At 35.4% G+C, this 15,457-nt stretch overlaps 2 protein-coding genes across 2 annotated transcripts in view; one reads left to right on the top strand and one right to left on the bottom strand.

Annotated features, from left to right (window-relative positions):
• Positions 1-649: 649 nt before the first annotated feature.
• On the bottom strand, positions 650-2,076 carry mrpl53 (mitochondrial ribosomal protein L53). Its single transcript, XM_079879479.1, has 3 exons — positions 1,963-2,076; positions 900-1,012; positions 650-827 (listed from the first exon to the last, which is right to left on the bottom strand). Exons 1-3 carry the CDS (start codon positions 2,052-2,054, stop codon positions 709-711), a joined length of 324 nt encoding a protein of 107 aa, XP_079735605.1. The 5' UTR covers positions 2,055-2,076; the 3' UTR covers positions 650-708.
• A 3,576-nt stretch (positions 2,077-5,652) lies between these two features.
• pag1 (phosphoprotein membrane anchor with glycosphingolipid microdomains 1) overlaps positions 5,653-15,457 on the top strand; it is a 57,857-nt gene continuing 48,052 nt past the window's right edge. The window contains exon 1 of the mRNA XM_079878333.1: positions 5,653-5,882. The gene's annotated coding sequence lies outside the window, so the exon portion shown is untranslated. The remainder of the gene's footprint in view (positions 5,883-15,457) is intronic.

The following is a 15,457-nucleotide window of genomic DNA, read 5'->3' on the forward strand; positions in this document are numbered from 1 at the left end:
ACCAAGGTTAATACATGTTGTAAAAATGTATTGCTAATCGTTAGTTAAGAATTGTGCATTAACTAATTAGACCTTATTGTACGAAAAATGTTACCATTGTACTCTAACAACTACGTATGTAATAACATGCTTATTACAATGAATATAGACAACTCAAACATTTTTTCTAAGCATTCAAGAATAATTATTTCACAGACAAAAGCAAATTATGTCCCTGACATTATTTTCACATAAATAATCATTCAGATATAGAACGAGAAAACCAGACTCTACCAAATGAATGGTTATGCGTCCTGCTACCATTCATATTTGGCTATGTTCAGAAGGGAATACTGACATACTATTTATTTACTGTGCAGAATACACTTTATACTGCATTACTTTCTCTAATAGGAATGTATGTAATAACAAACCTAAAAATCTCCTTTGTGATTTTAAAGGTTTTAGAACATGATACCACACCAGAAATTCTTCAACACTAAATACATTATTTACCTGGATGTGATGTAAAAATAACATGCACACATTTGTTTGGTCAAATCAGATTCATATTTCCACAAAATGTTTGTCAGAGTGGAACATTAGATGAGTAGAGGCCTGTTGATATACAAAACTGTACAAGATAAAGTGACTTCAACTCACAAAGACATGACAGATACCAATTTTATTACACATCTACGCACATATAAATACATAATCAACAATACACTACTTCTTGTCTCCTGCTTTAGCCTGAGGATCTTTAGCACTGCAGCGGGTCTGTAAGGCTGAGAGCATTTCTTCAGTGGTGAGTTTGGATCCCTTCATCACCAGCCTCTCTCCATCCACTGCAAAAGACCACAACTATGTTAACTGAATGCATATTTACAATATTGGAGATGCACACTGAGGTCACTCACAGAATGTGATGTCAACCGTAGGCTCTGATCGGTCATGCTTTACTTCTGTGATAACTTCACAGTTCATATTTGTGGCTCTGACTTTTTCGGACCCGACCATGATGAGAAACTCTCTGTGGGAAGGAAAGGGACATAAGATATGCATGAGATGTGATGGAATGAAGTGTTTTTGGGACTTGACAGTTATGCAGTGCGACTGACTTAAAAAGCAATAATTAAAAGCCATTTTAATTTCTGCAACAAATGCTTGAGGACTGTGGGATAATCAACCTAAAGTGGCTCTTGAAGTAAAAAGTTCAAACTAAATATGTCATCTATACAGAGTGGGCAGTTTGTCATCAAGCTTTTCCCAGATTTTGAGAAAAATTTCATAGCAGCTGATTCTATCTACATAAGGAAATTTGTCTGTAGAATCAACTGCCATGAAAAAGAGAAACAGAAATTTGGTATGAGGCTGGAAAGTAATGTACAAAGCATACAGAAATTGTACGTACTGTGCCACATAGTAGGGGAAATACTAGGAAAATACTAGTTCGTTCGAACATAGCAGTAGCTCTCATAGTTCAAGTTCAAAACAGTTTGATAGCCTGCTGTAATTAATGCGTTTAGGCTGAGAGGGGCGCCAGAGATCTCACTGAGATAATATAACACAACTCAAGCATCATGACATTTGGTATCATAAGCATGTTCATGTAACGACGTTTAACAATAAATTCGCGAATTATCGCACATAATCGGCATATACTAGTGCACTTTGGTCCTCTAAAGTAAAATGTCGGGTGGAGAGCAGTTCAACAGTGGCGACTGCTGCTTTAAGAACGCTGGAATCAAACGTAGCCTATATAAGCTGAGAAACACACGGTGACATCTAAATTATTATAATTGGCATCATATATTCCGTCCCTATGACCGCTATTACGGGACGACAAAAAAAACCCCAGCAAAGCTCATGAAGTCATTCTCATTCACAAGATTTTACTGTAATAGACAGACCTGTTCTTTAACCTCTTTAACTTTAACCACGCTCATTTAAGGTAAATCGATGCATGTACAGTATACTTACCTTGTGGAGCGAACATTAGTTTCAAAGGGGCAAAACTGTACAATAACTTTCTTAACCGCCTTTAACACTACAGCTCCCCTGGACGCCGCCATCTTTCTCTACATGACCTTTCACCTGCTGATGATGACGTAAGCACCCGGACTCGCCAACACAAAATATGAAAGCATATTAATTTAACATATGTTTGTGATGCCCTTTATTTTTAAGTTTCTTTATATATATATTATATATTTATATATCTTTTTTTATTTAAATTATTGTTGTGTTTCAAGTTATAGTTAAAAAATGTGAAAATGTGTAAAAGGAATGGGTCAAGAACTTGATATTGAATTCTGTAATTTTGTAAATTCAATAAATAAATAAATAAAATAAAAATATGAAAGCATCACAAATTCTAAGTGAATTGCAACCTAGTCTTAAATATATCATCTGTTTTACTTCATTAAAAATAGAACAATATATATATATATATATACATATATATATATATTAATAAATATTGATGTGTTTTTGTTATTAGGAACTTTTTTATTCATCAGACTAAAAGGAGTAACTCAAAACCCAATTTTGCTCATTTTCAAACAGCCTTTAAATGTTTATTTAGAATCTATAAAGCTTTTAAAAAGAACTGTCTCTGTTGAATTAATTTAATATATTTTAATTTCTATTTTATTTTATTTTACTTCGCTGTTTCAAATTGTACTAGCAAAATGTAAAAATTGTGAAATGTCTCGAGAACTCGTAATTTTTTTTAATTGATAAAGTTAAATTAAAAATACATTAAAATCATATATTAAAAATAAACAAATAAAATGTGTCGTTCATTTATTATTTAATTAAAAAATATTTTATTGATAAAATATAATTTTGCCGTCAATATAACAGCTTATATTTGTACTTTTCTTCTAAACAGCGGTGTCCATTCCATCAAATTCATTCAATTGATTTAAATAATTTATCTAAAACTTCATTGAGAGTCAATACTGTACTGAAATAAAATAGTTGCAAATAAATACCGCCTGCTACCTCGTTTGTATAAGTAAAAAATATAAAATGTTTACAGCATGTTAATGACAAAACAGGAAGCACATCCAGTAGATGGCGCAAGTGGATAGTGTATTATTCTTTAGGACCCCACGGTTTATCTTCCACATCATTTTATGTTCAGTTCATTGAGTTCATTTTTAATAGTTTAATTTTGCCGTATCATCCTTCACACGCCTGTCCATCATCTGTTGGATAGCCTTCAAATTTAATTTGTTTAAAATGCACTTTCAACAAGAAATCATGTTGATCATGTCATTTTGTACCAAATAACCAGCCAAAACACTATCCTTCTAATATAGTATCAAGATGACTTTCATAACTTTCTACATCCGTTTGCAATTATGTCACCAATAAAGTGCTTTTGACAGACCATACTCCCATTGTGACATTTTATAGAGTCCCTAAATTTGAGATGTTATAACAGAATTATGCAAGAGTTGAAATGGAGAATCTGCCCTGTCCTTTTAAATTGATTTATAGGAAGTTTGAATATTTAAACAAACAAGCACTTCAAAATTCGTGAAGCTATTTCTGGCACAGATGAGGGGTCAGTCTTAGTCTTACACTTTAAATAAGAAGTGAATGAGTTATATCACGCTGAACAACATCTGAACTAATATTTCAGAAGTATAGACAGACATATAATGTATAAGCCCTCAAGACATATTAATATGCTCACATATGCATTCAATTTGAACAGTTAAATTAGCAATATTTTAACAAATGCAGATATATTTATAAAACTCTTTGAACAGAGATCATTTTGAAACATATTAATCAAACTCTTGCACAGGCCTACTTAACTTAGGCCAATATAAAATGTACAGCTTGAGCATTATCATGAACAATATCAATATTTGTGCCTCTGCCTTATTGTGACACTTCTGCAGCTAAATAAATGTGCGCACTATAAATGTGCTATCGTCAACATACGTTCAGTTTTTCTGTTTTGAGGAACTAACAAGTTGACTATTTCTCATGTCACCAAAAACGTTGCCCCTTACATATACAGTATACACAAGTGTTTTACTAAGGCCCCGCTCTCATGCTTCTGGTGACCAAAGGGTTTCTTTCCTGAAAAACTAAGTGCACAGTTTGGTCACACATTAGAACTATATTTAGACACGAGCTTGAAGGCTGAACTTCCTATCAAGCCCTTTCTAAAAACAAGTTTCTCTTTTCCTTACTAAAACAATGACAGTGAATGCTCCTGCCACCACATCCAAAATAAAGAAAGCTATAAGCAGCAAAGGCAGAACCCCGCGGGAGGAGTTAACCTTTTATAATGCATGTTAAAAGTTATTTTAGTATTGCTGTCATTGCTTTGTGTTCTAATTATAATTTTGCAGGACCTGATACTGAATTTGATCAGTGATATTCAAGGTTCTTCCATGCTGATGGTATTGATAAGTAAATCACTGTATATTGTCATTGTATATTATATTGTGTATTGTATAATTGAATATTTGTGCGTGCACACGCACACGTAAAAATGTATATGATCAATAAGTTATGACAACAGATGTTTTTACATTGCTTTAACTCATCAAAATAAGCAATTTTCAACTTCTTTAATAACTAAAATTCAAATATTTATTTTAAGGCAGTTGAATGTGATTTAAGTTGAAATTACTTAAATATCCAAGTTGCTTGTACTTAAAACGTATTACAGTGACACACACACACACACATACACTTGTGGGGACTTAATGGTTTTTATACTGTACAAACTGTATATTCTATCTCCTTACACTAACCCTACCCCTAAACCTACCCATCACAGAAAACTTTCTACATTTTTACATTTCCAAAAAAAAAAAACTCATTCTGTATGATTTATGAGCTTGTTTAACCATGGGGACCTCAACTTAGGTTCCCACTGTGACACGAGTCCCCATGAGTCTGTGTGCATTCAGGGTGAAGTCCCCACCGGGATAGAAAAACATGAACACACACACACACACACACACACACACACACACACACACACACACACACACACACACACACACACACACACACACATCACTGGATAAACTGAAGATTATATTTTATTACTATTATTAATATTTTTATGATAAAATTTCCCTTAGCAATCCTGTAACTTCATATTCCAATTGAATTGTTCCAACAATATGACTAAACTAACTTTTGAAAAAAGCAGCAATATAAATCTATATATAAATATATACAAACAATAAAACACAATTTGAAGAAGAAAAAAACTAAAATACAATATCAAATTCAGCTAAATGTTTCATTGTCCCTCCCACACTGACATATGTGGAGTTAAAATAAAATGTATAAGCTTGATATAATTTGTATATCAATAAAAAATATTTAATTGACTTAAATTTATATGGCTTTGCAAAACGTCATAATATAATAGGCCTATGAAAATACATATGGAACTACACACATTATTAAAGGCCTCGCTTAAAATGCAGCACTCAATTACTTTTCCTTGTCGTTACTTTTTGTTATTTTTTTCATTTTCACATCATCCACACACCACAAACTGAAAGCAGCCGCCTGAACACACCCGCTTTGTTGCGGTGTCCATATGAGCAGAACTACACCTCCCGTGACACATTGCGCGGCTGGGATCTGTCACTCCACCCCTCTGCATCTGTGAAGTGTTTCGGAGGATCGCAGTCACAGAGTCACAGCAGCGGACCGGTAATGGTGTGTGTGTGTGTCAGTGACACACACCTCAGTGCGCACTGCAGCTCTCCAGCCTCACTGGCACTTTCCTCTGTGATCATCTGTAAATACAGCATGTTGTTTGAGTGCTGCCCTGAGCTCGAGGAACCTGCGCTGATCATATAAACTCGAGACCGGAGAAACAGCTGATCCACGGATGCTCGTCTGGGGTAAGTGCTCCTTTAATATCAGCCCACCCGGACACTATGACTGGAAAAGTTGCGCGGAGGGAGAAATACCTGTAGTGAGAATGATCCCGTTAAGACTGTGACTACATGTACACTGAACTTCTCTCATGTAGTTTGCATGGCGCGCGTGAGAGACAGACGGACAAACGGACACTGTATCCCAGTGCTATTTATTTATACGACAGAATTCCCTGCATACCGATTGAGGGAAAAGTGGAATGTAACGGAATGAGACGGAATGAGTAAGTCTGGATGATTAGGTGTCAAAGATTCTACGCATAGCCTATCGATGGGAGTCATCTGTTGATTTCTTAGTTCTGCTTCTGTATGAGAGACATGGGATGTTTAAATACAACTAGCCTACATGTCATTTGCCTTAAACAAGAATTATCCCAACGTGTAAACAATCATCTCAAGACAGTGTGTTCATATCATTTATTGGATATGAGCAGACTTTCGACAATTATTTGGATTGTCTCTTAAAATTGTCCAGTGGAGTAATTATCCAGTAAAAAGTAGCCTAAATACTTAATGCACTTTCAATAAATGAGCATTTATATATATATATATATATATATATATATATATATATATATATATAGGCTATATATATATATATATATATATATATATATATATATATATATATATATATAGGCTATATATATATATATCTTGACACCCAGGGGCTAAAGCAGTCATTAAATCATTTTAGGTTATTTATACATCATATATATATATATATATATATATATATATATATATATTAATAATAATAAACGATTTTACCAAACTGCTAAATGTCAACATTTCTTTTTTCAAATATTTTAGCTTTTTAATGAGTGTTTGTTTTACAATCTCTGGACAGTTACATTATGTTTTACTTTAAGCCCCACAATATGCACAAAAAATATAATCGAACACGTTAATTTTTCATCAGAAGTATAGGCTATTGACGTAATTAATCAAAACAAAGGAGCATCACGTCACATTTATGCTTCTATGATTTGATCAAAAGGCAAATGAAGACCTTTAATTTGTGTAACATGTACTAAGTAAAAATAAAACGTCATACACATACAGTGCCTTTGAAACAGCATTGGACATTCTTGTCTTCTACAACTTTATCTTAAACAAATAGACAGATCTATTTTCCGCATGCTCATTTTATAGAGCCGATCTTAAACCTTAACATTTCCTGGTCAGAATAGGGCTAAGGGTAATTCCATTAGTGCACTAGTTGCATGATAAAGGCTAAATGCATATCACACATAACTCATCATTACATAGATCTGCCAGATGGTTATCTGCAAGTCAGCAAAGCGTGTAAATATCAGTTCACTGTAAATGTACACTCTCAGCACAAAATAAAGCCTATTGCGACATAAACGCAGACAACATTTAAAGTAGGATCACGATACAGGCTATTGTCTTAAATCCATCGGTTTTCCCACATCTAAGAAGCATCAAAACAGTTGGATTGAGGTCAAACACTCGGGACAGAAGCCCTGCCTCACATGTTTATTAGGCAGATAGTGTTTTTCTGGTTGGCAGAGCAGAGATTCAGGCTCCGTTCCACTGCTGGCACTCTCGACTCTGCAGCAGTGCAGGTTTTACTCTGTGTCTGCACCTGTCCTTTACACTTGAGTTTCCCCCGACTGATTCTAGTATAGCAGAGTCCAGATTTCATGCTTTGGTACAACAAAGCATTGTCAGAAATGGTTTTTATTGTTGGAACTTTGGACTCTGTTCTGGCCTTGGAGCTGTTTCTCAAAACCGATGCAAATGAGCACCAGTGGAAGAAGGCTTTTGTATTCAGTATATGTTGGTTAGCACAGCTCTGGTGCTTCATGGAGTTTTACTCATAAATGTCAAAAGGGTGGGAGTGAAAGAAAGTGAAGTTTCCTTCAAAGGGTTTGAATCTTAAATGGAACAGAACTAGTTTGAACTGTGAAGTCTGAAGCTGTTTTTGCTATCGAGAAAAGTCTGATTGGATCCATGGATGTTTCTGGAATCTGTTCTATGGGGGGTGCGCTAAATCCTCTCAAATGGGGATACCGTAATCTGGTATATAATCCCCAATGCATAAATGGATATTCTCTACATTATCATTGAACTTAATTTTATTGTTGTTCAGCACTTGTTGCTAAGATACACAGCAGCAGATGAGATGTGATGTTCAGTGTGAGTAAACTGAATAAAACCAGATGTTCTGCTAATGATCATTAAAGAACAAACAACCAGGATGCAAAAATCTTTGCTGCTTTGATTCAGTAGGAGTAGAGAACATTGCAGGTACAGTGGGTCAGTGACCCAAGTATATCTGTAGTCAAGGGAACAGGCAGCACTAGAATTCAGCTTTTCACACATGAAAGACTCAAGAAAACATTTGTTGAATTTCTCTCAAAACGACTAATCTTTTGTTGATTCGTTCCCATTCAAACTGTTGGTTGAACTTGAGGACAGTGTGTTTAATGTGTCTGAAGTTAGACTTTGGAGTGTCTAATATTTTCAAATATTTTAGACAGAAAATCTGTAAATAATCATGGCAGACAGATTGCAAATGTTACGTAATGTTACTTTGACTAAACTGTAGTGTACACAAGTCTATGCAAACGATAAATGCAAATGATGGAATCCACCATTAGTTGAGATAGCTTCCTGATGATGATAATGTTTCTGAGAACAGAATATGAACAAGAGCTGAATTTATTCCTCGAGTTCCAAGATGTCCTTGATGAAATGGTTTGATGAAACAGTTTTGCATTCTCGATTACCCAACAGTAATGGGGAAGCACTAAATAAAGAGTAGACCATTCATGATGAGCGTCCCAATTCACATACTTATGAACACTTCTTTGCTGTTTTGTAAAATAAAGAGTGTGAAAATTCCAAAAAAGAAAAAGTGCACTTTAAAAGGTTATTAGTTCACCCAAAAATGTACATTCTGTCATATTTTACTTATGTTATGTCATGTCATTCCAAACCGACTTTTGATTATCTTCTGAACATATAAAGTTTTTAATGAAATCTAAGATATTTCTGTGCCTCCATTGACATTCCATGCAACTACCACATTGACGCTTCAAAAAGTTGGTTTAGTCCAATTTTTTCTGAAGAGACACGATCGCTTTATATGATGAACAGATTGAATTTAGGCTATTATTCACATATAAACATTCATCAACTCACACATCAGTTGTGGTAAACGGAAGCTCAAGCAAGTTCGCTTGATTTGCGAGAACCAATGAGGTTCATTCTCGTGTTACGCAGCACGTTTGAGCTTCCGCAAGAGGTTTGTTCTCGAGCGTGAAGGAGATTCGGTTGAGCTTCTGTAAATGTTCGCTGATCAATGTTTATATGTGAATAAAAGCCTACATTAAATCTTTACGTCATATAAAGTGATTGTGTCTCTTCAGAAAATAGAAACTAAACCGAAAAAACTGCTTATTTTTAAATAACAAATAATAACTGTCCCAAAAACTATCACTTATTAATCACAATAAGCATTTTAGAGAGCTATATTGAGTTTCTTGAAAATCACTCAGAAAGTTGGTAATCAAACAATTGACGGAAGCCATTGACTTCTATAGTGGGGGAAAAAATACTATGGAAGTCAATGGCTACTGTCAACTGTCTGTTTACCAAAATTCTTTAAAATATCTTCTTTTGTGTTCAACAGAAGAAATAATCTCGTACAGGTTTGGAACAGCATGAGGCTGAGTAAATGATGACAACATTTTCATTTTTGGGTGAACTATCCCTTTAACATCATGGGATTTTCATCACAAATCCAAATTGTTTTAGTATACTTTGTGATAGTTTGGATTTATTATCAAAATGAAATTGCACGATAAGATCTTTATTTAATTGATAAAAGATTTATTTGATAAATGTTTCCAGAACACAGTCTTAAGGAGTTAACTTTTTGTAACTTGTAACTTGTTTCTAATTGAAGAATCACCCAACTGCAGAAAACTGCACAGCAAAACAAAAAATGTGTTGAACACGTTGTGTTGAACACGCATTAATAATTGACACAAGACACATGTGAGATAAGTGATAGGTTATTGAGTTACTTTTTGATAAAGTCCTGTAATTGTCATTACAATGCTGTCTAGATGTAATTTTTTGCAATATTGTTTTTTGTTACAAGATACAAACTTTTCATTATAGGTGTGTAATATACTATAGTGACTTTGTATGATTTAACATGAGAAGAACTACAATATCTGCATGACACACCAGCATAAAACTCATTAATGACACATAAAATGTTAAATGATGGGAAGCCGCTGCAGTCAGTTGTTTCACTCCTGAGTCACAAAATGAATGTGACCAATTTCTCTCGCATGTTGCGTCGACAAAATGTAACGCTGGAATGTTGATTCTCTGCTTCGATCTGTTTTTTTTTTTACGTAAAACTGACAGCGTTAGCTGCCATCAGACATGTTTGGCCAGTCTCAGACACAACAGGGCTTGCCTGATCTTGTCGCACTCTGTTATCGAACGAGGGGCCAATTGCAATTTTCTCTGGATAACAGGGAGCTATGTTTGATTGCTGTTTTGTTGACTGCACTCACTCGCTCCACGCCGCTCAAATAGAAATTGCTTCCTGCTGAGGAAGTGTGTGACTCCTTCACGTAAAAACAGAGCAAATTTAATTAAACCAAATTATCAGAGTGGTGCTGGGAAATCTAAGGCTTCTTGAGAGCGTACATAATGTGCCACATCAAGCTCACCCTGTGTGTCATTTGCTTCTGTCCTCAATGGGTGGTCATGCTGCTGATAACTGGACTATTACAGTAATGTGACATCCTATCATGACTTCAGTGAGCTACTACAAAGCCACAGACAATCATGGATTATATTCTTTTGTTATGATTAACATTTCACAGAGACAGTATAAAAAAACAGGAGCCCTGCAAGAGGTATAACTATTTTAGAAATAATAATCATAATTGCATCAATTTGTAAGCCAACCTGGTTATTTATTTGAACATAGTTCCCTTGGGGAATTTCTAATGGGTTTTTAGAATAGAGGTTTTGGATTTATGAGTGAAATCAGATCTGTGGTTATTATTACTTGAAGAAACTTTGTTCTGCTTCATAAATTACACACGGTTATACCTCGAACATGGTTTCAAAACCAAGTTGCTGACAGTTGCTAAGTAGAATATGGTTTTCTGATTTATCAAGTATATCATTTCACATTTTTGTAGTAGCTGTAGCCCTTGTGTAGAAAATAACATTTACAGTGTGTATGGCCTGGGGCACACAATGATATCAAATTTACATTTGAGGTATGGCTGTAATTTCTGTTGTACAGCAAAACAGGAAATGCTAATTGTCTACAAACTGAACAGTTGAATGCTAAAAATGAATAGATTAATCATAGTCCAGTGTTTCCTGCACTGCTGAATCTGTGCCGTTGCTTCTAAATAAATGAAGTTGTGAATGTGAGTGTGCAGTCTCAAGTGCATACTTCAGTACTTCAAAAGAATTGCAAAAAAGCATATAGTGCAACAAAAGTCAGAATCAAAACTCTTGTTCCTTTATTGTATCATACAAAATGGTTCATAAAGGCTCTGGGTTCTGGTTTGAATCAGTCCAAAAAATTCTATATTTGACTTGCTTACGGAGCTGTAAACTACTATTACTGTATCTTTAAATGAAGCATGTTTTGTGTACTTGAGGTTTGTGAGATCTATATCAGTATCATTACTGACTAGGTGTTTATATGATGTCATTTAGTTAAACGTACACATTTGCATGTGGCGAAGGACCTAAACACTGATGCTCATGTAGTACTAGTGTTTATGGATTGTCATTCAATTATGTTCTTGCAACAACTGCTGTGAAAGGTTTTAAACCGTGTGTCTACCTTCATGTTTATGATTGATTTCATTGAGAGAGGTTTCAGCTGAATGTTGGGTCTGTGGGAATGTCTGAAGAGCTGTAGACCGGGGTTAGTTTGGCATGCTGCCCGTGGGTTTATATGGCACATGGAGGGTTTTCATGCTAACCATTCAGCCATACAGAGAGCCAAACACTGCCGTCCAGTGCTGCCTGTTTGAGAACAGACTTTAGAGTGAAGCTGATTTGTTTATGAGAAATGAAAAATTATGGTTTATGTTTTTCCCTCTTTTGCTTATGTTTTCATTTTAGGTGAAATGTCATGCCATGTAGACACTGCGATGCAAAGATTACAGCGTCTGTCCTGCGGGATGTGGCTCATGACCGAGCCGTACAAATGTTCTTCTGTTTAGTCGTCTTAAGAAGAAAATGAAGGGAGGCATATTTACTCACTGGCTGCATTCAGACAATGTTTGTGTTGTTAAACAGAAATGTGTGAAGTCAGGTTTCTGATGTGCTGCTGAAATAGCAAGAATGGGAATTAAGGAAAACTGCTATGACAAGCGATTTAAGCTCATTTATCGAGCAAGGTTTATGACTAGGGTTACCAGGATCTGCAGAGAAAAATCTTTTTGGGAAAATTAATTTTTTTTTTTTTTTTTTTTTATACCACATATGCCATTTGAGAATTAAGTAAACTTTTGCTGGCCTCGCTTTTACATACTCAGTAACTCTCCTTAAAGTGACCCGACAACAATCATATTTATGGATAATTTCTGTAAAATTGCACTTAAAACATACAAATCTTTTATAGACTTGCATTACAAAAGAGATGCTGAGGTAGAGTTGTTCAGTAACATTTTAAGGCGGGGCTTGACAAGGGATTGGTTGCAAATGTACACAAATATTATTTTTTTACTCATCTGTAATGTTTAGCACTGACAGTTGACAAGTTGCGCTTTCTCGGCTGACAGCGAGTTGACACCACAGTGCATGTATTTTAGTGTATTTTGTGCATTCAAGAGCTACACTGTGATAATTTACATACGATCATTGTGTCAGAGCGGCTCGGTTCACAGTTAATGCTGCAAAGTTTTTTGTGGATAGATGATTACATAATTTCACTATATTTGTAATGAGATGTGTTTAGGGTTGCAAAGGGCTGAACATTTCCAGTAAATTTCCAGAAACTTTCCATGGAAAGTCAAGGTGGGGAATTTTGGTAATATTACAAGTTGGATAATTTACGAATTAATTGAAAATTTGGGGCCATTTATATAAACTGTATCATATGCAAATATAAACATTTTGTTTGGTAATTAGCAGACATGCATGCAAAATATTTTTTTTAATTGATTTATTTAAAATCTGGTTGTTTTAACCAAGATTATGCTGCAAAATTTTTGTTCAACTACATTTAAGTTCCATGTTATAGGCTATCCTGTAATTTTTTCAAATTTTAAGTTCATTCCCATCAATACCCATTCATTCCCTTATATTCCATTCATTCCCATGGAAAGTTTTCAACTTTGAAAATTTTTGGAATATTGCAACCCTAGATGTGTTTGTAAACCTGTTGTCACAAACTTAAAAGGTCATCCTACAGTTTTCCACCAAAATAAAAGTGTGAGGGTTTAACTCTTGCAAGAGAAGATGTTAAGCATTGTAATACGTTTTGACATAAGTAATAAAAATTCATCTTTTATTTTACATTGCAGTTGTATTACAAAAGTAATATATTGTGCTATGTTAGAATTATTATTATTGATATTATTATTATTATATTATCCCCCTCTGTGGTATCAAAAATGGTATTGAAGAGATATTTTTCATTGTATTGAAGTTATTACTGACAACACTAGATGTATGCAAAACCAATTCAAATGTGATAAATCGTGAAGCCCCCTCAGATGTTTGAGTATACAGTAAGTTGCCAAAATAAGGGACAAACTGTGTTCTGTATGGATTTAATAGGGCACACAAATCTGTTCCTACGGACAGCTCTGTACAGACGGCTGGCTACCCTATTTGCATGATTTGCGCTCAATTCATTTCTTTGTCCCAGTGGACGTAAACTTCCTGATCACTCTGATCTGGTGGCCGCCATCCTGCATGGGTAGGTGGGTGTGAAAGTGGAGACCATATCTGAAATGTTATATTGAAATAACCTGCTTGCAGACTAGACTTTTCTTATTAACTAACCCTCCCCATTTCCCTTCCTTTCGGAAATGTGCCGTTATCAACAGAGGGCATACTGTATTAATAACAGGCCTTGAAAAACAATGGCTAGCTAATAGAGAGCTGCCCTAGCCACATCTGTGCCCAGACAACTTCAAAGAACTAGTGTGTGTGCGTGTGTGTTTATGACTGGATTATTGGACATTGGATCAACAAGAGAACAGGAAGTGCATGAGAGTTTGGCAGTAGTGCTGTCTGCTGGGTGAATACCTTATTGCTGGAATTGATCTGTAAACGTTGCACTGGGTAGTATGAATAGTTTTTTTGCATTTCTGAAATGACTTGCAGAAGTGAAACTAAAAGTATTCTCCAGTGGTAAGTGATGCTGTGAGATGTTTGTGTACATGTGTGATAATGACACAATGAAAAAAAACCCTGCAGAATAGAAGCATACAAGTACTTGTCATGGTTAATTGCAGAAGATAGAGGTCATTAGTGTGAGGTCTATTTTTCGGTCTGTTATGTTTTTTTAATTGTATTCTTGTCATATAGACAGAGAAAGTAGCTCCGTTCTAAAAACCCAGTGCCTCACTGCATACAGTCTTCCCAGGCAGCCTCACAACTGAAATACAACCTCAAATGGGACTGATTTGGATAGCTCTACACAGACAGGAAGTTTCTGAACCAGAAATCACAAACATTGCTCCTCAACTATAGTGCTCACAGTTCATTACATTCGAATTTGGTGTTAGCATGTTGCTAAGCTAAAAGTACCTGAGGGAGTGTGAACCACAAAAACGCACAATACTCTAGAAGTATTAGTGGAAGTTCCACCTTTTAGGATAATTTTCACATTGGATAGAACAGTTTTTCTACAATTTAAGGAAGAAGGAAAATAATAAATGCAAATTTAAAATATGTTATATTGACAAACAGATTAGGTGACTTTGGTCTTTCCTCATTCAAGCAAACTAGTGTTCAAAAGTTTGATGTCAGTAATATACACTCACCTAAAGGATTATTAGGAACACCTGTTCAATTTCTCATTAATGCAATTATCTAATCAACCAATCACATGGCAGTTGCTTCAATGCATTTAGGGGTGTGGTCCTGGTCAAGACAATCTCCTGAACTCCAAACTGAATGTCAGAATGGGAAAGAAAGGTGATTTAAGCAATTTTGAGCGTGGCATGGTTGTTGGTGCCAGACGGGCCGGTCTGAGTATTTCACAATCTGCTCAGTTACTGGGATTTTCACGCACAACCATTTCTAGGGTTTACAAAGAATGGTGTGAAAAGGGAAAAACATCCAGTATGCGGCAGTCCTGTGGGCGAAAATGCCTTGTTGATGCTAGAGGTCAGAGGAGAATGGGCCGACTGATTCACGCTGATAGAAGAGCAACTTTGACTGAAATAACCACTCGTTACAACCGAGGTATGCAGCAAAGCATTTGTGAAGCCACAACATGCACAACCTTGAGGTGGATGGGCTACAACAGCAGAAGACCCCACCGGGTACCACTC

The sequence above is a fragment of the Squalius cephalus genome (assembly GCF_949319135.1).
Source record: "Squalius cephalus genome assembly, chromosome: 8".
Classification (NCBI taxonomy): domain Eukaryota; kingdom Metazoa; phylum Chordata; class Actinopteri; order Cypriniformes; family Leuciscidae; genus Squalius; species Squalius cephalus.